This window comes from Natator depressus, chromosome 6, assembly GCF_965152275.1.
Source record: "Natator depressus isolate rNatDep1 chromosome 6, rNatDep2.hap1, whole genome shotgun sequence".
Classification (NCBI taxonomy): domain Eukaryota; kingdom Metazoa; phylum Chordata; order Testudines; family Cheloniidae; genus Natator; species Natator depressus.
In genome coordinates, this window is record NC_134239.1 from 16,986,101 (window position 1) to 17,008,964 (window position 22,864).

At 51.8% G+C, this 22,864-nt stretch overlaps 1 protein-coding gene across 7 annotated transcripts in view; it reads left to right on the forward strand.

Annotated features, from left to right (window-relative positions):
- The window catches only part of MYRF (myelin regulatory factor), a 137,553-nt gene extending 114,689 nt beyond the window's left edge, over positions 1-22,864 (forward strand). For 5 of the 7 annotated variants that reach the window (XM_074954651.1, XM_074954649.1, XM_074954652.1 and 2 more), the window contains 10 exons: positions 1,068-1,136; positions 5,776-5,856; positions 8,329-8,414; positions 8,809-8,970; positions 10,049-10,342; positions 14,850-14,937; positions 15,591-15,665; positions 17,077-17,179; positions 18,117-18,191; positions 18,693-22,864. In XM_074954651.1, the coding sequence (XP_074810752.1) occupies positions 1,068-1,136; positions 5,776-5,856; positions 8,329-8,414; positions 8,809-8,970; positions 10,049-10,342; positions 14,850-14,937; positions 15,591-15,665; positions 17,077-17,179; positions 18,117-18,191; positions 18,693-18,779 (1,120 nt within the window). In that variant the 3' untranslated portion in view covers positions 18,780-22,864. The remainder of the gene's footprint in view (positions 1-1,067; positions 1,137-5,775; positions 5,857-8,328; positions 8,415-8,808; positions 8,971-10,048; positions 10,343-14,849; positions 14,938-15,590; positions 15,666-17,076; positions 17,180-18,116; positions 18,192-18,692) is intronic. The other 2 variants (XM_074954654.1, XM_074954655.1) reach the window with 1 other exon arrangement.

Genomic DNA, 22,864 nt, shown 5'->3' on the forward strand with positions numbered 1-22,864 from the left:
AGGATCCCCCCGCCCCATGGCGCAGCAGGGGTCTAGCCTGGGGAGATATTTCCCCCCACACCCGTGTCTCCGCAGGGATTGCTCTGTTCTATTTTAAACAAACCACATTTTCCTGAATGAGTATGTGTTAAAATGTTAGGCCCGTGTCTTGTCTAACTGCTGCAGAGTGCGTCGTCCTCACACACCCACAGCAGGATTTAGTTCTCTCACTGAGGGCAAGGACTGTGCAAGCATCTGTTAGGCAGCTTCACCAGCACAACCCAGTCTCGCCGTACACTGTCCCTGAGCAGGGGCTCAGACGTGCTAAGCTGCCTTTTGTTGGAGGGAGAGATTCCCACCCCGGCCTCTCCAAACCCAGCCCCTTGCAGCCCTCGGGTCTCTCACCTCCACTGTGACACCCTCCAGCTCGCTGACTCTCACTGGCTCCATTACAAGCATCTTCCTCGCCAGCCACGCTGGGCGCGGCCCCCTCTGGGCGCTGCTCCATCCCACCTCAGTTTCTGGGACAAACTGGTTCCCAGAGTGAGTGGGCACAGCTCTTATTGATATCCATGGGAGTCACGCCTGCTTACTCAAGGCTGAATTAGGCCCCTGGCTTCACCTTTAAGACTCTGGGCTACGTATTCTGCACCACCAGCACCTCCCACCAACAAAGGGGGCCTCTGTTTCCTTCTCCAGCTCATGTTCGTCCCTCTGTGCTGGCCCCTGTATCTGGAATGCCCTTCCTGTCCCAGATCCCTTTCTTCTCCTCCGTCTGCCATCAGCCTCAGTGCCCCTGCCTGAGCAGTGCTGGCCTATTGCCTGTTCAGAGAGGGGGATAGCTCATGGTAACCCCACAGCCAGCTAAAGAGCTGATGATAAAAAGAGCCTTGGATGAGGACCCTGTAAGCATCATCTGGGCTCAGGAGGGAGTGGTAGCTGGCCTGTAGCTGCCCGCCTAACCTTGAAGGGTTTGGACCATTGAGACAGACAGCCACTGTGGTGCTGCAGAGGGAGAATCTCCTTCCTCCTGCCATAGTGCAGATACTTATCCCCGGGCGGTGTAATCTTCTCTCTCTCCTTCCCAGTGTGGTGTCCATGTCCACCCTCTACGTGCTCAGCTTGCGCAATGAGGAGGACCTCGCAGATATTGATGGGTATGTGTCCCCCTCATGCACGCGTCCTCCAGAACATGTCCCGGCTTCCTTTGTTCCCTGGGGGTCTGCAATAGCTGACAGACTGGAGGGAATACAGAGATGAGCAGAAAAGACAAGCACAGGGCTGGAGGGATAGGTCGGTGCAGCGAGATTAACGGAATGACGTGGCTTTGCCCAGACAAGTCAGTGGAGGGAAAGTGGGGTTATGGTGTCTGTCTTTTAAATCTTAGCTGGGAACATAGGGTGAAACTGACCAAGATATATCTATAGAGATATCAGGTGGGTGAGGTTGATGAGAGAGACAAGCTTTCGAGCTGCACAGAGCCCTTCTTCAGGGCTGGGAAAGGTACTCCCAACATCCATAGCTAAATGCAGGTTGGAACAGATTGTCTGGCGTAAGTAGTACGTATTGTAAGGGACTAGTCAAGGTAGACAAGCCCACTAACATGTCTGCAGTCATAGGACAAAAAGAGGGGTTAGTGAGTTTCAGGTTGTTGTAATAAGCCATAAATCCAGTGTCTCTCTTCAGTTCCTGATTTTTAGTGTTTAGCAGAGTAATGAATTTAAGCTCCCGGACTCATCTTGTGAAAGTGTTTTGCAGGTTTCCTTTGAGGATGAGGACTGAGAGATCAGATATGGAGTGATCGCTTTGTGAAAAGTGCTCACCCACAGCTGCTAGGGTGTTTTGTGTCTTTTATCATTTTCCTGTGTGAGTTCATTCAAGAGTATAGTGATTGTCTGGTTTTACCCACGTAGTTGTTACCGGGGCGTTTAGTGCACCGAATGAGGCACACCACATGTTGTGATAGGCATGTGTAGAACCCTTAGGTCTCGACAGGTGTGTTGTGGGGGGTGCTGGTCATTATAGCAGTGGACCACAGGTTTTGCATCTGTTGTTCTGGCAGGGTCTGGTGCCGCTTTGCATTGGTGTGTCCTGGTCTGTGGGGAGCTTGCTTCTGATGATGAGCTTGGAGAGGTTGGGGGGTTGTTTGAAGGCCAGAAGAGGGGGTTCATGAAAGCTTTTTTTCGGGATGGAGTCCCCATTGAGTATGTGTTGTAGTTGTTTGATGATACCCCATAGGCTTCCAGTGTGGTGTGGTAGGCGACAGCTTACGGTTGTGTGGTCAGAGGGGGTTTTATTTCTGTACTGCAGCAGGTTCTCTCGGGTATCTGGGTGACCCGTTTCATGATGGAATCTATTTCTCTGGTGGAGAGTCCTTTGGTGAAGGTGGTTTTAAGTGTGTTAAGGTGTTTATCTAGAAGATAATAAGGTGATAAGTAACAGTCAGCATGGATTTGTCAAGAACAAATTGTGTCAAACCAAACAAATAGCTTTCTTTGACAGAGTAACAAGCCTTGTGGATGGGGGGAAGCAGTAGACGTGGTATATCTTGACTTTAGTAACGCTTTTGATACTGTCTCGCATGACCATCTCATAAACAAACTAAGGAAATACAGCCTAGATGGAGCTACTATAAGGTGGGTGCCTAACTGGCTGGAAAATCATTGCTGGAATAACTGGCTGGAAAACTGGCTGGAAAATCATTCCCAGAAAGTAATTATCAGTGGTTCACAGTCAAGCTGGAAGGGCGTATCAAGTGGGGTCCCATGGGGATCAGTTCCGGGTCTGGTTCTGTTAAATATCTTCATCAATGATTTAGATAATGACAGAGAGAGTACACTTATAAAGTTTGCAGATGATACGAAGCTGGGAGGGATTGCAAGTGCTTTGGAGAATAGGATTAAAATTCAAAGTGATCTGGATAAATTGGAGAAATGGTCTGAAGTAAATAGGATGAAATTCAACAAGGACAAATGCAAAGAACTCCACTTAGGAAGGAACAATCAGTTGCAAATGTACAAAATGGGAAATGACTGCCTAGAAAGGAATATTGCGGAAAGGGATCTGGGGATCATAGTGGAGCACAAGCTTAATATGTGTCAACAGTGTAACACTGTTGCAAAAAATTCAAACATCATTCTGGGATATATTAGCAGGAGTGTTGTAAGCAAGACATGAGCAGTAATTCTTCTGCTCTACTCCGTGCTGATTAGGGCTCACCTGGAGTATTGTGTCCAGTTCTGGGCACCACATTTCAGGAAAGACGTGGACAAATTGGAGAAAGGCCAGAGAACAGCAACAGAAATGATTAAAGGTCTAGAACACATGACCTATGAAGGAAGATGGAAGAAGTTGGGTAGTTCAGTCTTCTCTTCTCCAGACTGAGAGGGGACATGAAGATAGTTTTCAAGTACATAAAAGGTTGTTACAGGAGGAGGGAGAAAATGTGTTCTAATTAATCTCCTGAGGCTAGGACAAGAAGCAATGGTCTTAAATTGCAGCAAGGGAGGTTTAGGTTGGACATCAGGAAAAACTTCCTAACTGTCAGGGTAGTTAAGCACTGGAATAAATTGCCTAGGAAAGTTGTGGAATCTCCATCATTGGAAATGTTTAAGAGCAGGTTAAACAAACACCTGTCAAGGATGGTCTAGATAATACTTAGTCCTGCCATGAGTGCAGGGGACTGGACTAGATGACCTCTCGAGGTCCCTTCCAGGCCTATGATTCTGTGATTTCTTGCATGATTTCCAGGTAACTTTCCTGTGTTTTTTCCTTCAGTGTGTGAAAGCTTAAATTCATTGCTCTGCTAGACACTAAAAATCAGGGACTGAAGAGAGACACTGGATTTATGGCTTATTACTAGGGCCCTACCAAATTCATGGTCCATTTTGGTCAATTTCACAGTCCTAGAATTTTAGAAATCGTAAATGTCATGATTTCAGATATTTAAATCTGAAATTTCACGGTGTGGTAAGTGTAGGGTCCTGACCCGAAAAGGTCTTGTGCGGGGGGTCGCAAGGTTGTTGCTGGGGGGTTGCAGAATTGCTGCCCTTACTGCTGGTGGCGACAGTGCCTTCAGAGCTGGGCAGCTGGAGGGCGGCTGCTGCTGGCCGGGAGCCCAGCTCTGAAGGCAGGGCCACTGCCCGCAGCAGCGCAGAAGGAAGGATGGCTTGGTATGGTATTGCCACCCTTACCACCCGTTGGCCAGCAGCCGCCATCTCCAGCCAACCAGCTCTGAAGGCAACAGCAGCACCTCAGTACAATAACCTTGTGAACCCCCTGCAACCACCTTTTGGGTTGGAACCCCCAGTATGAGAAACGCTGGTCTCCCCTGTGAAATCTGTATAGTCTCGAGTAAAAGTACACAAAAGAACAGATTTCATGGGGGAGAACAGATTTCAGGATCCGTGAATTTGGTAGGGCCCCTACTTATTACAATAATATGTAACCCACTAACTCCCTCTTTTTGTCTTATGATTATGTCTTAATGGGCCACTCATCCAGTGAAGTGAGCTGTAGCTCACGAAAGCTTATGCTCAAATAAATTTGTTAGTCTCTAAGGTGCCACAAGTCCTCCTTTTCTTTCTACCTTGAATGGTCCCTTACAGTATGTTCCACAAACAATCTGTTCCACCCTGCATTTAGCTGTGATGCTGGGAGTACCTTTCCCAGCCCTGAAGAAGAGCTCTGTGTGGCTCCAAAGCTTGTCTTTCTCCCCAACAGAAGTTGGTCCAATAAAAGATATTCCCTTCCCCACCTTATCTCTCTAATCCCCTGGGACTGACATGGCGACAACTACGCTGCATACAAGATACATCTATGCCAGCAAACCTTTCCTGACAGTGAGTTGTGCTGGGCTGGGGAACAGTCCCCCAGGGTAGTGGTGAAAGTCCTGTCACTCGAGGCGCCTAAAATGGATTGGACAATCCCCTGGCGAATGGACTGTAGAGCCTCAGTGGGAGAGATTTGATGAGACCCAGCAGGCCCTTTCCGTCTCCGACGCCTGATTGGTCTGTGATATTAGACATGCAGCTTTACCCGAACAACCTTTGGGTAGCTGCCTGAGGAATGACAGGTTGAATTTGGCCACTGGGGGGAAGCCCATAACAGAAACGTTATTAGGAGCTCCTTGACCGTAGAGACTAACGAGCAGATGCTGCAGAGTCCAGCCAAAGTACGTCCCGAATTCATGCCAAGATCAGTGGGAAGAGGTCAGAGTGAGGCCTCCTCTGTTTAGTTGCCGCAAGCAAACTGGGAGAAGCGGAGGAAGAAAAACCAGCGTGCCGACGTTTGGCTAGAAACGTGCCTTTGCGGCACCTGTTTAAAGAGCTGCTCCCGGGTGTCTGGAGCAATTGGCTGCGTAGCTAAGAATCAGCATCACTCTGCTGACATCAATGGAGCTAGGCCAGTTTGCACCAGCGGAGGCTCAGGCCCTCTGAGTAGAGCCTCCTAAGGCCTGAGGAGAGAACGTGAGCACAAGGCGCTGCCCGGATTCCCTGCCCACTTTGCTTCTGCACGGACAGCGGCAGACAGGGTTTTTGCAGACTCGCCTCAAGTCGTTGTTGGCACTGGCATTACTGAATAACTGATCTCTCTCTTTCCTTCTCTCTTCCTCTCATTTCTGGCCATCTCCCTTCTGTCCCATTTACCTCTCCATCCCAACCCATTTTCATTCCTGTATTTTCGTGTCCCCTTCCCTCCTTTCCTCTGTCTTTTCATTTCTGTTCTCCTCCCTCTCTTTCTTTGTCTTTCCCTCTCTCCTTGTCTTTCCTCCTCTCTTTTCTTGGTGCCCTGCAGCTCTTTTGCTGTGCCCACTGCCTGTCTCCTGGCCCTTTTTCGGCACAGGGGTCCTGCGGTCCCGGTTGCTCTGTGCCCACGGTACGTTACTCTTCTTTCATTTTACTGTTGGTTTGAGTGCTGCCTCCCTTCTCTGCCACCTCTTTTTCTTTCTCCTCTGTCTGCGTCACGGAAGGCACAGACGCTCCTAAACAAAACAGGAAGGCCAGGGGAAAAACCAGCATGGCTGAATGGCCAGGCCATTTGAGTCAAACGGGTATCCTTCCGACTATGGAGATCCAACCCTAGTGAAGCCAGCAGGAAGGAGCCTGGATGCAAGCAGGCAACGTTTAAGATGGGAATTGGGAGGCTAAGATGGAATTTGAAGAGCAAATAGCAAATGGGGCATAAAAAACAAAGAAAAAGACATTTTTAAAGTAGATCAGAAACCGAAAAGCAGCAAGAGACTCATTAGGTTGGCAGGATCATCGGGGAGCAGAGGGAGCATGTGTGGAGGGTACAGGTAGGGGTCTGCCACCTGTTCTCATGCTCCGTAGAGCCACCATACACAAGTAGCCTTACTGCCAGCTGTGGGACCAGCCCTGGTGTATGGTGCTACTCACGGTGAGCAAGGGTGGCTGAATCGGTCCCCAAACACTTCCGTTATCTGAGTGTCCGCCACAGCGGGTGTTGGAGAGACGCCCACCCAGCCCTCTGACTCTCCGGTAATATAAGAATGAGGTGCCATGAAAGAATGAGGTGGCAAAAGAGGAAGTGCTGAAACACATGAATAAATTAAAGAGCAACAAGCCATCCAGAGCAGACGTACAGCCAAGAGTTATGAAGGGGCTGAGCTGCCAACTCTAATCTGTGATCTCGCATTAAAATGAGCTCCTGCCCTGGAAGAACAGAGGGCAGCAACTGTTGTACTTAGCTTTAAAAAAGACACCGGGAACCGCAGCCCAGAAAGCCTCCCTTCAGCTGGGGAGACAGGCTGAAATATTGATTAAAAAGAGAACTGTAAACCACCTGCGTGATCAAACCAGCACAGCTTGCAAAGAGAAAAATCATGCCTCGTCAGTCTCTTAGAACTCTTCGATCATGTCAACAAAATAGTGGATAAAGGAGAACTGGGTGGCATAATTTATTTGAACTTTCAAAAAACCCTTGACATAGTCCTTCGCTGGAGGGTATTATAGCAAGTAAGGAACTAACGTTGACTTCAATGGTAGTGAGACAAGGCCTCGGTGTTGAAATAGGTAAAGTAATGCATGCAGATGGGAATAATATGAACTATTCCAGTGCCTTACCCGGCTCTAAATGTGACCGTTCAGGAAAGATACCTGGGCATCTTTGAAGTCAGCTCAGTGAAGACCCCTGCTCACGCTGTAGCCATGGTCAGGAAACCAAATCAAGTGTGAAGGTGCAAGAGGAATGGAGTGGAGAATAACCTTGACAGTATTATCTCCTGCTGTTATAGATCATGAATGAGCCACGTTCACTTGGCATCCTGTGATCAGTTCTGGTCACTGTGTCTCAACGAGGGGACAGCTGAAAAGAGCAGAGCTCCGGAGCTGAGTAGTGGAGATTATTGAGGGCGTGGAGAGATTTCCGTATAAGATGAGAGAGAAGAGATTGGGGGGGCGGGGGGAGCTTTTTTGTTTAGAAAGGAGGTGGGTTTGAGAAAGGAGAATACAATAATGACTGGGAGGGAGAAGGTAGACTAGGGACTTCTCTTCACCCTTTCTTGTAATTCTAGAATAAGGGGACATTCAAGAACATAGTAAGGCAATAAATTTGAATCTGATAAAAGGAAACCCTTTACACACAGCATAATTAGCGTGTGAAACCCACAGGCACAAGAGATGATTGAGACCCAGGGCTACTGGGGTCACAAAAGGATTAGACATGTATCTGGGTAAGAAGAAAAGGAGGACTTGTGGCACCTTAGAGACTAACCAATTTATTTGAGCATAAGCTTTCGTGAGCTACAGCTCACTTCATCGGATGCATTATGCTCAAATAAATTGGTTAGGCTCTAAGGTGCCACAAGTACTCCTTTTCTTTTTGCGAATACAGACTAACACGGCTGCTACTCTGAAATGTATCTGGGTAAGGATACCCTCCGCTTATGTGGGGGAGCACCAAGAGATCTTTTAGAAAGGATGTAAAGCTCCATGCTTCAGGCAATAAACTAACCCCTAGCTGACCGGAACAGAAAGAAACTTCCCCTGGTGGCAGGTTAATTCATAATTACCCATTAAGGGGCTTCTTAGAACTTCTTCTGCAGCAGCTAGAGCTGGTCAGTGCCAGATCCAGGATCCTAGGCTAGATCTGGCCTGACAATCTTTGTATTCCAAGCTCTGCTCTGTCTCTGCCAACCATTTCCTTCCCCAGCCTGGCACTCTCCCCCTTCCCTGTCCTGCTCACTAATCGCCCATTCTTCCTCTTTCTTCATGTCTGCTCTGCCCACTGCCCCTCATACCACCCCTTCTCATTCCCCCTCTATACAGATCTAGACAGTGCTTTTGTTTCTTATGTGAAAGGCTCTTACACACATTTCCTGCATTTTAGATTAAATCAGAACTTTGATAAGACTCAGCTTGTTTCTTCCACGGCTTCGTCAGACAGACCTAGTGATGGCACTTCCCCACACCCTGGTAGGTACCAGTTCTGCAGGCTGGAGCGGGGAGCGAGTGGCAGGGGGCATGCTTCTGCTCCAGCCAAGCCACTGCAAACAATGCTGGCAGTTTCCTGGCAGTTCCATGTATAATAGTAGAGCTCATGTGGTTTCCCAGAAGCTGTGATACAATAGGGGATGCAGCCATGTCTCGGGGAGGGGGCACGGGCGGGTGTGTTCCCAGGGACTATAATATAGCAGAGGGGATGGGGCCGGGTCTCAGTGCTGGGGGTTCCCGGGGGCTGGGAAACAGCAGAGGGGATGGGGCGGGGTCTCGGTGCTGGGGGTTCCCGGGGGCTGTCTCAGTGCTGCTCATGCTGTTCCATCCCTCTGGTGCTGGCTCATAGGAAGTCTCCTTGGTGTTTGTCTTGCAGTGACAGTGAATGGGCCTGACTCTGCCTATCTCTTGTCCGGCCGTAGCATAGCTGTGTGTTTCAGCCCTCCATGTTTCTCCGTGTGCTGTTCTGCTGCTCCCACCAGTGCCTCCCCTGTTGCTGTCTCTGGGAGCAGCCCCACACATGCCCCCAACCGGACAGGTAAGTACCAGCCCACCTGGGACATGCCAAAACTTGGAGCGAGCATCTGCTCTGGAGGGTGCTTCTGCCCAGGCCCAGCGCTGCTTCCTGCCTCTGCACCTTCTGAAGGGACGTGTGCCCCCTGTCTGTGCGCTTTGTCTCCCCTTGGTGCTGGGTGCTTTGAGGAGCTCATACCCCCATGCCTGGCCCCCAGCAGCCTGTGACGCCTGGAAGTGATGGGTCTCACACACTAATGTTCATGCACGCGCTGTAAATCACTCTCTGTGATTGAAACCTCTCCGGGGCAACACACACTCTGCCTGGAACATATAGCCCAGATGCTACCTGAAGTCTCTCCATGGTGTTGTGGGAGGATTTAGAGAGAGTCTGTGCTCTGAGCTCCAGCCTCATTCCTTCTGGCCAAGTCCCCCCAAGATGGAGCAGTGTGTGTGTTTCCCCACCAGCCGTGCTAGCTGCAGCTGTCACAGAGACTGAGCGCTCGCCCCGTCTGTTACAGCTCCTGGGTCTGTGCCGTTATAAGTTCAGACTTGCTAGGCCGTCATCCAGCTGTGATCGGCCCATACGGTAGCTATATGGGCAATGGTTCTAGAAGCTGGCTTGCTCCCTTCTGCCTTGTCTGGTATCACAGCACGAATGGCACCTGAGATGGCCACTACAGATCCCACAGCAGCCCCAGCAGCAGAGATCTCTGGGCAATAGTGTTGTTCATTAACCCATGCTGCACCCGCCCCGACGGCAGAGCTTAGCTCCTGCCTGGGGAATCTGGCCTCTGCTTGCCAGAGGCTTCCCCTGCCCTCCCTTCCCTCAGCAGATCCCAAACTCTCATCGGCTCTCCTTTCCGTCAGTGGCTCTGGAGTTTCACTCCGGGCACAGATGGGATGGGGTCGGGTTATCTGGAGAAGGGGGTATAAATGGGGTGGCGAGAGGAGCGGTGGGACAGATGAACAGAAGACGGGTGCTCTCCGTCTGCCTCCTGTAACAAGCTGCTGCCTTCCTCAGAGATGACCTGATGATGCTTCTGCTTGGTCTCTGTCTCTCCCCTCTCTGACTCTGATCCCTCTTTTCCCTTCCTCCCCAGACCAGATCCACACCTCCCTCCTGCCGGGGATGAGTAGCAAAGCTAAATCGAGGGGCGTGACGGGGAAGGTGACCTCTCACGCCAAGTGGCCAAAGACCCCGGAGCGGTCGCAGGGCTTTGGCAGCCCCAACGCCAGCCCCTCCTCCCCCTTCACCCACATTCAGAGCAAATCCAAATACATCTCCAACCTCTCGCTGTCACGAAACAGCTTCCCGCTGGGGCAGACCCGGCAGCGGCGCAGCGTCACCCAGCCTGCCAGCCAGCAGCCCGACGTGGTGGGCACCAGCCAGGACAGTAAGTGGGCCCCCTCCCCCTCTCCCAGCAGTCTGGTCGGCTAGATCCAAACAGCAGCATTACACACCTGAAATGTCCTTCAGCCCCTCTGTAACCCGCCCCACGCACACACTGCGGCCATACCCGGACCCCAGCCTGCGCCCTCCTCCCCCACACTGCAGCCAAACACGGACTCCCATCTTCCCCCATATGCCGCCAGTCCCGTAACCCTCTCATTCCCCCCACCACACACAGTGGCCGTGCCAGCACACTGCCCTGGGGATCTCATAGACAAGAGAAATCTATCCCCTTAGCATCCAGACTGCGACATAATGCCCCATTACATCCCTGCAGCGTCACTGTGGTGCATCTGTCGGGGTGGCCCTGTGTGCAGTCTAGTTGAAATCCCCCCCGGCAATTTGCCACCAATTTGTTCTTCCCTGGCGCGTTGTCCGTCTCACCAGGGCACCACCAGAGCTGAGGCGCCACTTACGTCAGCGGAGCTGAGTTTTGCCCGATGCTTGTAAAGCGCTTTGGGAATGAGGGGTCTTTGCAGCCCTGGGGATGAGGCTTTCTGGAAAGGCTGGGGCTAGCAGCCCAGCCAGCGGGACCGTTGAGTGTGGAGTTTTCCATCTTCTTGGCTTGAGCACTCGCAGCCTCTTTGCACTTTGGGGTGTGACGCTTCCCAGAGGTGCCAAGAGTTGTGAGGCACCTTGCTATCACCTGCCCTTAGTGTGAGGGAGTCTCATCTGTGCCTGCCAAGGGTCAGCTCCCCAATCCCATGGGCAACACAAGCACTGCCCTATTGGCCTATTAGGCCCTGCTGTCCCTCCATAGGTTAGCGATAGGAATGCTCCAACCCCGGAGCCCCCTGAGCGTCTCCCTGGAGTGTCCAGCCCTTGGCCCACTGGCAGTGTTCACAGATTTGCTGCTTCCAAAGAAGCCGTATGGCCCAGCTTACCAGTTCCAGCTCAGATCACCACTCTGCTCAATTCACAGCACTTGGATATGGTTGAAGTGAAGTCAAGTATAAGTTTATTTACCAAAGCAGAAAGATTCAAGTAGTAGCACGTGGAACCGTTGGAAACAAATGGCTACATATAAAACAAAATCATAACATGCATTCTAGAACCTAGACTTAATTCACAAGGTACTCTCATGTTTTGTAGAATATTGCTCACCCGAAATCCGTGCTGAGTTTTAAAGCCAGGCTGGTTGTGTATCCTCCTTTCATGAGACGAATACACTGTCAGCTGGCCTCCTAGGTGAGGGATCCTGTGTGTTTCTTTGCCCCCCAAGATATATCAGTCCCATCCTTTGTCCATCAACAGGCACCCCCACTGAAAGCCATTTCATCTGGTAGATTTCCTTTCTTGTAGACTTTACATCTCTTTATTAGCACCTGGCTCAGTGTGCAACCAGGCACCCAGTGTGAGCCCACAACACACAAATGGCCAGACAGGGAGAGAGCCTAGGCGTCTATTACCTCCAGCCTGAAAGGAACATCTTCAAGGTATGTCGCCACCTGGTGACTGGCCTTAACTCCAAGACCTTAAGAACATAATTTTTACTATAGATACGTGACTCTTTAATTATTACCCACACATACATTTCACACTGACAACCAGTAGGCTACTGGCTCTCGATAGAGACCTCACGTGCCACCCTTCGGTGAGATATAATGTAAATAGTCAACCCAGAGGATCCCTCTAAAACCCTATGCTCCCCTTGTGCCCTCTGCCAGCTCCCTGGGTCACAGGGGGATGTCGCCCAGACCCTAGCCCCATGCTCCTAATTGCCCATGGCTGTGTGGCTCCCACACAAACTCTTTGCCCCCAGCTTGCTCTCTCTCGCCCATTTATGTCCTTTAGTTTGGTTTGGCAGAGAGAGAGAAATGCTGCAGAGAGAAATGCTGCATAGAGAAGACGTGGATTTAGCCACATGATGGTGCCAGAGCCCAAGGAATGGCCACTCCCAGAGCTGTCTGCGTGCTGGCCTGGAGACAGAGAGACCCTCTTATCTCCACAGTAGTGTCCCTGAGGGAGAGTCCCGTCCTGGGTGTGGCCCTCCCCCAAGCAGTGGCGGTGGTGAAGCTGTATAAAGTGGGGATCGGTGCTACCTGGGCCCAAGGAGGGGAGCAGCTGTAGCGCTGCCTCGTCTGGGCTAGAAACCCAACCAGGTGACCCAGTGCAAACACACGGAAAGGGGGCAGTGAACTCCCTGGCTGAAGGGTGCAGCGATGGTGAGGCTAGGAGAACTGCATGTGTCTAGCGCTAACAGTCACCTCCATGTCCCAGCTGGCCAAGGAAGGGGAGAGAGGGACCTAAGGAAGTTGGGCACCTCTAAGTCCCTTAGACTGCTCTGAAACCCCAGTCTGAGTCAGCAAGAGTTCCCTTCCCCACCTCTGAAGTTAAGCACCGAAATACACATCTAGGCACCCAAAGCGAGTGAGCTTATTACTGGGGGGTCGAGCACCCCAACTGCCATTGGAGTCCCTGGAGTCTGCAAGTACGCAGCACCTCTGAAAACCAGGCCACTTATTGAAGGAGGGAAGCCGTGTGTTAGAAAACCTTGGCCTAATCCCTAAGGCTGAGCAGCAGGAAGTGCTGTCTGCCAGGGAGACCTTGTACTCAATGCTTTTTTTGCCTCTGTTTTCACTAACAAGGTCAGCTCCCAGACTGCTGCGCTGGGCATCACAGAATGGGGAAGAGATGGCCAGCCCTCTGTGGAGATAGAGGTGGTTAGGGACTATTTAGAAAAGCTGGACGTGCACAAGTCCATGGGGCCGGACGAGTTGCATCCGAGAGTGCTGAAGGAATTGGCGGCTGTGATTGCAGAGCCCTTGGCCACTATCTTTGAAAACTCGTGGCGAATGGGGGAAGTCCCGGATGACTGGAAAAAGGCTAATGTAGTGCCAATCTTTAAAAAAGGGAAGAAGGAGGATCCTGGGAACTACAGGCCAGTCAGCCTCACCTCAGTCCCTGGAAAAATCATGGAGCAGGTCCTCAAAGAATCAATCCTGAAGCACTTACATGAGAGGAAAGTGATCAGGAACAGTCAGCATGGGTTCACCAAGGGCAGGTCATGCCTGACTAATCTAATCGCCTTTTATGATGAGATTACTGGTTCTGTGGATGAAGGGAAAGCAGTGGATGTATTGTTTCTTGACTTTAGCAAAGCTTTTGACGCGGTCTCCCACAGTATTCTTGTCAGCAAGTTAAGGAAGTATGGGCTAGATGAATGCACTATAAGGTGGGTAGAAAGCTGGCTAGATTGTCGGGCTCAACGGGTAGTGATCAATGGCTCCATGTCTAGTTGGCAGGCGGTGTCAAGTGGTGTGCCCCAGGGGTCGGTCCTGGGGCCGGTTTTGTTCAATATCTTCATAAATGATCTGGAGGATGGTGTGGATTGCACTCTCAGCAAATTTGCGGATGATACTAAACTGGGAGGAGTGGTAGATACGCTGGAGGGGAGGGATAGGATACAGAAGGACCTAGACAAATTGGAGGATTGGGCCAAAAGAAATCTGATGAGGTTCAATAAGGATAAGTGCAGGGTCCTGCACTTAGGATGGAAGAATCCAATGCACCGCTACAGACTAGGGACCGAATGGCTAGGCAGCAGTTCTGCAGAAAAGGACCTAGGGGTGACAGTGGATGAGAAGCTGGATATGAGTCAACAGTGTGCCCTTGTTGCCAAGAAGGCCAATGGCATTTTGGGATGTATAAGTAGGGGCATAGCGAGCAGATCGAGGGACGTGATCGTTCCCCTCTATTCGACACTGGTGAGGCCTCATCTGGAGTACTGTGTCCAGTTTTGGGCCCCACACTACAAGAAGGATGTGGATAAATTGGAGAGAGTCCAGCGAAGGGCAACAAAAATGATTAGGGGTCTAGAGCACATGACTTATGACGAGAGGCTGAGGGAGCTGGGATTGTTTAGTCTGCAGAAGAGAAGAATGAGGGGGGATTTGATAGCTGCTTTCAACTACCTGAAAGGGGGTTCCAAAGAGGATGGCTCTAGACTGTTCTCAATGGTAGCAGATGACAGAACGAGGAGTAATGGTCTCAAGTTGCAATGGGGGAGGTTTAGATTGGATATTAGGAAAAACTTTTTCACTAAGAGGGTGGTGAAACACTGGAATGCGTTACCTAGGGAGGTGGTAGAATCTCCTTCCTTCGAGGTTTTTAAGGTCAGGCTTGACAAAGCCCTGGCTGGGATGATTTAACTGGGAATTGGTCCTGCTTCGAGCAGGGGGTTGGACTAGATGACCTTCTGGGGTCCCTTCCAACCCTGATATTCTATGATTCTATGAGTGGGCAGTGGACTTACCCTGCCCAGGGGAGAACTAGCCAGGCAATTAGCAGGGAGCCTGCAGAAAACTGTGACTCCTCTGCTGATGGGCTTTGGGGGAAGGGATAGCCTCAGGGACCCCAGAAGTCCCTGCCAGCTCCAGCTACTCTGACTCTCAATGCCCAGGAGTTCTGGCCACTTTTCCCCTTCTCAGTACCCTCTCTTCTCTCTGCAGGGCCGGACACTTCGCTCCGCTCCATCCGGATTGTGGAGAATGACATGGCCATCACTCCCCACTACTGTGCAGGCAGGGACGCATGCAGGTGAGTGAGAGGCAGGGCCAGGCCTCCCCCTGGATGCTGAGTGAGTGCCAGATTGAAAGCTCCTGGAGCCTGAAGTCCTCTGGTTACCCATAGGGCATGGACAGCAATTCTGGCTTCCCCCATGCTGCCCTGCTAGCCTGCCACAGCCTGCATAGGCTGCCTCTGGCAGGGAGGGGCGCTCAGTCTCCATCCTGCAGTCAGTCCTTGGCCTCTCTGCTGGAGTGCCAGCAGGGAGGCCTGTTACTGTCTCTGCAGGGATGTTTGTAATATGTTCACCTGACTCAGTAGGAACTGGACTGAGACAACCACCAGCCCATTTCACACACGCTCCCAGTCATCTAATGACTCTGGGCCACTGCCAACATAGGGCCATGTTTGGAGTTGATGCTCTAGAGGTGAGAGATTCCATCTCCACTCCTGGATCCTCTGCCCAGCCAGCCCTGACGGGCTGTGTTAGAACCCATGTGCTGGCGATGAATGGATGCGTCTCATGTTAACGATCCCTTGAGCCAAATTACCCAAGTTCCGTCTTGTGCTGCTCCCCGAAAAGCTAAAGAGCCTTGCTGGGGTGCTGCCCGCTTGGGCGGGGAACCCAGCGCCCGTCCCACAGAAGGTTCTGTTCAAGGTATCGAATTCTCTGTCTGTGTCCGCAGGAGAGGAAACATCACCTACCGCATCCCCATCAGCCCGTCCACAGCAGTGAACACCAACCTGACCTTGGAGATGAAGTGAGTGAAAACGCTTGTCTGCCGCTGGCGTCCGAGAGCCAGGGTTACAGTGGCGGGCGTGTGAGGGGTTTATCAGGGTGACTCTGAGTGGAAGGGGACTCAAAGGGATTCTGAGGGTAACAATAAATACAGAGTGGGAAGGTGTCACGGATCCACAGGATTGGTGCTGTGCCCCAGCTTTGGAACAGTCTCTAGGAGGAACCTCTCAGTGGCCAGACCCCCGAGGGGTCTCGCTTTTCCTCCAGGGCAAGCCACATGGTGTCACCGTGTCCTCAGCCTGAACCTCTGGGCTTTCCGCACTCCTGCGTCACACCGTGAGCTCTGTTCAGCGAGTCCCATGCAGACAGACTCCTGGCAGAGACCTGTCCACCCTTCAGGGATTAATGCACCTCACCCAGCATGAGCAGTGACACCAAACGGTGTTGTCAGAACAGCTGGGTTTATTAGTCAATGGGAACGCGGCATAGGAAGGCCTTAGGTTAGCACAGAGGAATGAAGGTTAAAGCAACGTCCATTCTGGGTAGGCCAGCGCCCAGCCAACTTGTAGTGAGCCCCAGTATTCAAGTTCCATGTCTCTCTCAGGCCTGGTCTATACTAGGAAACTAGTTCAGTAGAACTACATCACTCAAGGGTGTGAAAAATTCTGGGGCGCAAAGGGTAGCAGTGGGCTCTGGGGGACTGGTGGGAAGGGAGGGGCATGAGGGGGAGGAGGGGACTCTGGGGGGACCGGTGGACAGGGAGGGGTGTGAGGGGGAGGAACGGGCTCTGGGAGGACCGGAGGGGTGCGAAGGGGAGGAGTGGGTTCTGGGGCGATCGGTGGGAAGGGAGAGGCGCGATGGGGAGGAGCGGGCTCTGGAGGGACCAGTGGGATGGGAGGGGCGGGCTCTGGGGGAATGGTGGGGTGGCAGGAGCATGAGGGGGAGGATTGAGCTCTGGGGGAAAGGTGGAGTGAGAGGGGCGTGGGGGAGGAGCGGGCTCTGGTGGGGGAATGGTGGGGTGGGGGGGATTGGTGAGATGGGAGGGGCGTGAGGGGGAGGAGCGGGCTCTGGGGGGACCAGTGGGATGGGAGGGGCGTGAGGGGGAGGAACAGGCTCTGGAGGGAACGGTGGAGTGGGAGGGGCGAGGGGGAACGGTGGGGTGGGAGGAGCGGGCTCTGGGGGGAACAGTGGGGTGGGCTCTGGGGGGAGGGAGGGGCATGAGGGGGGAAACAGTGGGGTGGAAGGGGCATGAGGGGGAGGAGCGGGCTCAGGGGGAGGAGCAGGCTCTGGTGGTGACTGTGAGTAGTGGGTGCGATGCAGGGGGCAGGAGGCGGTGACGGGGTAACTGGCTGAGGTGTGAAGCTGCTGGGGTTCAGTCGGAGTGGTCAGTCTGCTTTCCAGGTGCCAGGCAGAACTCTCACCTCTCTCTCCAGCGCCTCCTCTGCTGTGTCCATCTACCTTTGTGGCCTCCAGTCCAGTGACCCATGTCAGAACACAGTGAGCGTGGACAGCTCCACCAATACCACAGACACCCAGGTAGGGACACAGAATCCCACAAAGGACAGGCACCGCTTGGGCAGCCAGACCGTCCTTGAGGTCCCCCACGGTTTGTCGTAAAGGTCCCTGGCACCCCAAGCTGCCTGGCTTCCTGAGAAGCAACACGGGGTGCTAGGGACAAACCTGGCAGCCTTTGTCTTCATGTTGAGCAAACAGGGCGTGGTGTAGTCTGGGTCTGAGAAAGGGAGAGACCCAGTTGGCTGACACACGAGTCACTGACACTGTGGTTACTAGAACTACTGCTTCGTGAATCTGAATCCACCACCCCTGACCTCGGGGCTGCCTCCCTGTTGTGTGACCTCCGGGACTGTTAGGAAACAGCCCGGGTAGGGCGGAGAGCCTCAGTGCCGGTGCAGAGCTGCTCCCAGAGGGAAGGAGGAACTAATCTCTGACTCCCTTAGCTCCTGATTTCTCTGCCTGTGGATCTAGAAGTTCTAGACTCACTGAGCTTTTCTTCAGGGGTCTCCCCCAAAAAGCTGTGCTGGTCTCCACGAGGTCGCTGACAGGACTGAGGTGGCTGCCTCTGTGGAGGGGTCCATTGGTCCATCTCTCAAAGGACGTGCAGCCTGAGTCTCCTTCACTCACTGGGCTCCAGTTAAAACGACAAGGAGTCCTTGTGGCACCTTCGAGACTAACAAATTTATTTGGGCATAAGCTTTTGTGGGCTAAAACCCACATCATCAGATTCATGGAGTGAAAAATATAGTAAGCAGTATATATATATTATGAAAAGATGGAAATTGTCTTATCAAGTGGGGGGTCAGTGCTAATGAGGCCAATTCAATTAAGGTGGAAGTGGCCTATTCTTAACAGTTGACAAGAAGGGGTGAATATCAACAGAGGGAAAATTACCTTTGTAGTGTAGTAATGGGTTCACTCTGTCTCACCCCACCGGTTGTATCTTCTTCTCCCCCAGGAAATGACACAGCGTTGGCCCATGGTGATGCTGTCTTTCCGGGAGTTCACCTACCACTTCCGAGTAGCCCAGCCTGTGAGTATGGAACCTGCTATGCCTTCTGCACCATCCAGGGCAGAGCTGAGGAGAGAGGGGACCAAGATCAGTGGGGCAGCCCCTGCACTGAACCCCCTACAGGGATGGGGCTCTGGATCTTGCCAGGAGGGAGGGGGCCTGTGAGAATTCCAGAGCCCTGTGCCCCCCTCAGGGCAGGGATGCATGTGTAAATCGTGACCGGGTTCCCCTTGTACACAGCGGAGCAGATTGTGGGGGAAGGGAAGTTAGTTGGGGTGAGTGGCCAGGACTTTCCACGTCACGCAGTGCAGGGCTGGGTGTGGGCAGGGGAAATGCAAAACTGGAGCTCTTTACTCCTACAGGCTGAGATTGTTGTTGTTTTTAAACACTTGGGAGGTGATGGGGGCCATATGCAAATCTAGCTAGCAAATCCTCCACTTCCCCAGTGCATAAGTGGGATAGCAACTGAATCCTGCTCCTTCTGAGGAAGTTTCTCTTGACAGTCCTCTCTCCCTCCCGCAGGGCCAAGCCAACTGTAGTACCACCCCGGAGCACATGGGACACCTCTTCACTGACTATTATTTCCAGTTTTACTGGCTCTGTGAGTGAGTCCCGGCAGCACCAGTGCCCTTTGCTGGGAGAGAGGAAGGGGACTGGTGAAACGTATCAGACTGCCACATGCCTTCCTCTGTAAACCTCCAAGCCCCCTTCTGCTCCCGCCTTCCCCTTGGGGCTCTGAGCTACTTTGGTTCTGTCCTGGGGATGATAGAGACACTGAAGTGCTCCGTAAGGAATATAGGACCTCTGCCAGGAGCAACACAACCAGCCCCAGGGATCTACTGGACATGCCAACCAAACACCATAGTTCACAATCCCGGGATGCCCTGAGCAACTCTGTCTATCTCCTTCCCTTCTGGGGACACTGGCACCCTTCTCCCTCCCTCTGCTACACTGGATTTGAAAGTGTTACACTGGATCATGTGTGGACAGGCTTGTCCCAACCTCTAGAGGTGGGGCTATGGTCTGGCTGGGAACAACAGCCTGAGAGGCCTATTGGTTCCTATGGCAATGCAGCAGCTCTCTGCAACACTGGAATTTATCTTCCAAGACTGGAGCTCTTGTCAATGCTGAAACACTGGAATTCCATCCAAAAGGAGAGCTCCCCCTGGACATACTGGAAGTCATACACTGGAGTTGCTGTTCCTTCTGGTCAGCCACTGGCTATTTTCCTGCATCCCTACTCCATAGGATTCCTGGTGACATTGGGATGCTCCACACGGACAGCCAGAGAGAAACCCTGCCAAGAGGGGGCTGCAGAGGCAACAGGGTTCTCCTTGGTCCCTTTCCTCCCTGCCCTGTTTCCTACACTCCATGCAGACCAGGCCTGAACAGATGAACTTAAGAACCCCACAAAACCCCTACTCAGCCTATGCCAGCCTGTTGGCAAGGGCTTGCCCTTGATTCCTCCCCCCCCCAGGAAGTGGGGAGAAGAGGCACCTTGGGAGCAGAGACACCCCCCAAATACCTCTATCTAAGGGCCCAGTTTGCAGGTGTTTGTTGCCGTACCCCATATTTCTGTGGTTGGGGTGGGGACTGTCCCCGTTACTCTAGAGTAGCTAGAGCTGGCTGGTCCCAGGGCCAGCCCCACAGAACATCCCTGAAGCCCAGGTTCACCCTGCCTGCCTCTACTCAGGGGTGCCAAAGGACTGCTCTGCAGAATGGGCGTGGAGACTCAGGTAACTGGTTTCACTGCACCTACTGGTGAATGCAGCTCTGGTCCCAACAGGTCTCTGCCAGGCAAGGTGGCCCCCTACCAATTTCCCCTAGGAGGGGACGGGGCAGGTGACTCAAGGCCTGGATCCCATTGCCCCCTGGTAAGCTGGTGAGTGTATTATGGGTATTTTACTGTTACAAGGTTTTAACTTGCTAAACTACTGAATTTTTTAAAGCAGTGTAAAAACAGGCCTCTTAATTCTGTCCTTACTGATCTATTTGTGTCTTACATAGGAAACCAAAGGGGGCGAGTGCAGAGGCCCAGCCTGGCAGCTATACTGGTGCCGGGGGAGCTAGGACCTGTCAGACTTCGGCAGCTCTTGTATGTGTGTCTTTCTCCCACCCCAGCACTTTTCACTGACCGGGGAGGGAAACTTCTGCATTCCTGCAGTCTGAATCTGTGCCAGGATAACCCTGTGACCCCGTTCTGTAAGAAAGTGGCAGCAGCCTCTGGAGAAAGGGAGGGGCAGGGGAGGAAACTCCACTCTGCAATGCTGAACCAAAGCACAAAGCTGGCTTCAGAGGCGTACGTGCTTTTCCCTTTGCAAAGTGCCGTCACCTGATGTAGGCAGCTTTACCAAACTGGGGCTGGGTAGCTGTGGCAGGGCCCGACCATGGTATGGCAGGGACTCTGCCGACTCTCTTTTCTTGCTGGTAGTGGAGACAAATACAACAATCACTGAATCCCAGACTTCAGTGGCTGTCTTTAGACAGCAGAGCAGGATCTATTCATGTCCCAGCTGTAGTTACTGTTGCCCCCAGCAAAGCAGTAAGGAATGCGTTTTTAGTCAAATATAGATGGCTCCTATGCAGCCTTTGGGGGCTTTTGCTTATCTGTGTTTTATTTTGGGGGTGATACATAGCAAACATAACTCCCAGTTGTCTCTGTGACTGCCCCCCCCCCCCCCACAGGCCAAATGCCTGCAACTCTTGGTGACTTCTATGGGAGCTAGAGACTTGGTTCCTCTAAGGATCGGGACCTTTATTTGAAGGCGTGGTTTCAGACCAGCTCTTCAGTTCCCATTCTGTGCCTGTTGGCAGAGCACACTTAGCTGTGTTAGCAATCTAGCTCCTAAGGCACACTGGCTGCAGAGAACAAGTATTGAATGCCCAGTGAGTGAGAGCATAGGTAGGGGCACGTTTTCTGTGCTACACTAGGCAACTAGTAGGGAAGGACAGAAGGCTGATGGCCCTGTGGTCCTTGAGTGTGAAGCAGCCACAATTCCAGTCTCCATAGGACTGCATTCCTGCCAGCAATTGACACGAAATCCTCCACAGCCGCTCTTTGCAAAGTACACTTTTTACATTACTTCCCCCGCCCCGTATTTGCCCTGAACTTTGCTTGGTCTTTAAGCTGGGAGATTCCTTTAGTGGCAGCTGTTGTCCTCCAGATGGCAATCGCTGGCCCCAATCTTCCAAACTCTAGTCAGTAAGCACGCTCACAGATTTTGCTGGGACCACGCACAGGAGGGGTAGCGCTATCAGGGCCACTCAAAGTTTTCCTCTTGTGTTTTTAATAGAGCTGAACTTACTGCCTGTGCTTTAATTTAGGAGCGCTGGCCTTTCCCCAGGCTCAATTCCTCACTGTCTGCCCACAACCACCACTGTATAAATCTGCCCCCCTCCTCCTCCCAACCCACTGGTGTTCTCAGAAGTGGCAGCTGTGGGTCTTCCCAGATGCCTTTCACATCACTCCAGAGGATGCAACACACTGGGTGCAGTCACCGGAGATTTATAATGGTGGGTGGTAGGTTGTAGCCCTAAGTAAGATCTGTAGCATTTCAGGTAGCTCCATGATGCTTAAGCATAGGGTCAGGGTCACTGCTTCTGCCCACAGCCACAGTCCTTAACGTCTGCAGTAACACCTATCTCCTTTTCCTGCCAACACACAGGCACAACACCTGCTGTGGACCTTGAAGATGATGGCTGGTTAGTTTCTCTGTAGTGAGTTCACCTCCTTTCCAAAAAGGAAGGGAATAATTCAAATCCAAAGGCCTGTCCTACATGTACAACTATTTTAAAGCAAGATGGCAGTGATTAGTTAATACCTTACATATTTACAAGATACAGGAGGATTAAACTCAGCCTGTACTCTCAGAAAAACTTTTATAGTGCTTTTCATCCCAAAGTACTCCACAAACTACACACACAGAGATCATCCAAACCATAGGGTATCTCTCCAAGACAGGAACCAGAGTTTCACAGTAGGGTGGTAATTGTTAGGGAGTGAAATGGCCACATGATGGCACCAGAGCCCATGGAAACAAGTGGCCAACTGTGTTGCTTAGAGTCAGCCTCCTAAGGAGGTCTCCACTCTACTCCCCTGTACTTAAAGAGGTTTTCTCCCCATCCCCTTCCCAAAATAGTAGCAGGAAGAGTTAAGTTAGGCTTTTCCCTGTGTGAGACGGAGAGAGCTCTGAGCCAGTGTTTCCAGCCTCGAAAGGCAGGGAGCTCCCCTTTCTCTCTGCATCTGGAAACTGAAGCTTCATCTCTCGAGACACTCTTAGCCAGAAAGAAGGGTGTCAAGTGTGAACATGAGGCCACTTTCTAAAGTTTGCCTGTTTGGGAGAGAGTTTGTTTCAAAAGCAAATTCACATCTCTTTTGCCCTACTTCTAAAGCTTAAAGCCTGTAAATAAAGACTGCAGCACCACTGTGAGGATTAAGGAAAAATAAAGCACTAATTTGTTTGGTTTAAATGTTGCTGTCACAGCTTTGATCACTGTATATTGCCAGCAAGTTTGTAGAGTTGCATTCTGAGCAGATATTAATGGTTATTGGTTTTTATTTGCTCTGGGGGGGCTAAGCACTGCTTCCCTCCTTTCTTTCTGATTTGTATTTATATTTTGCTGAGTTTTAGGGGTGCTGGTTCTCAGGACTCCCCCACTTTTTTGTTTGGCTTATCTAGACTTTGTTTTATGCT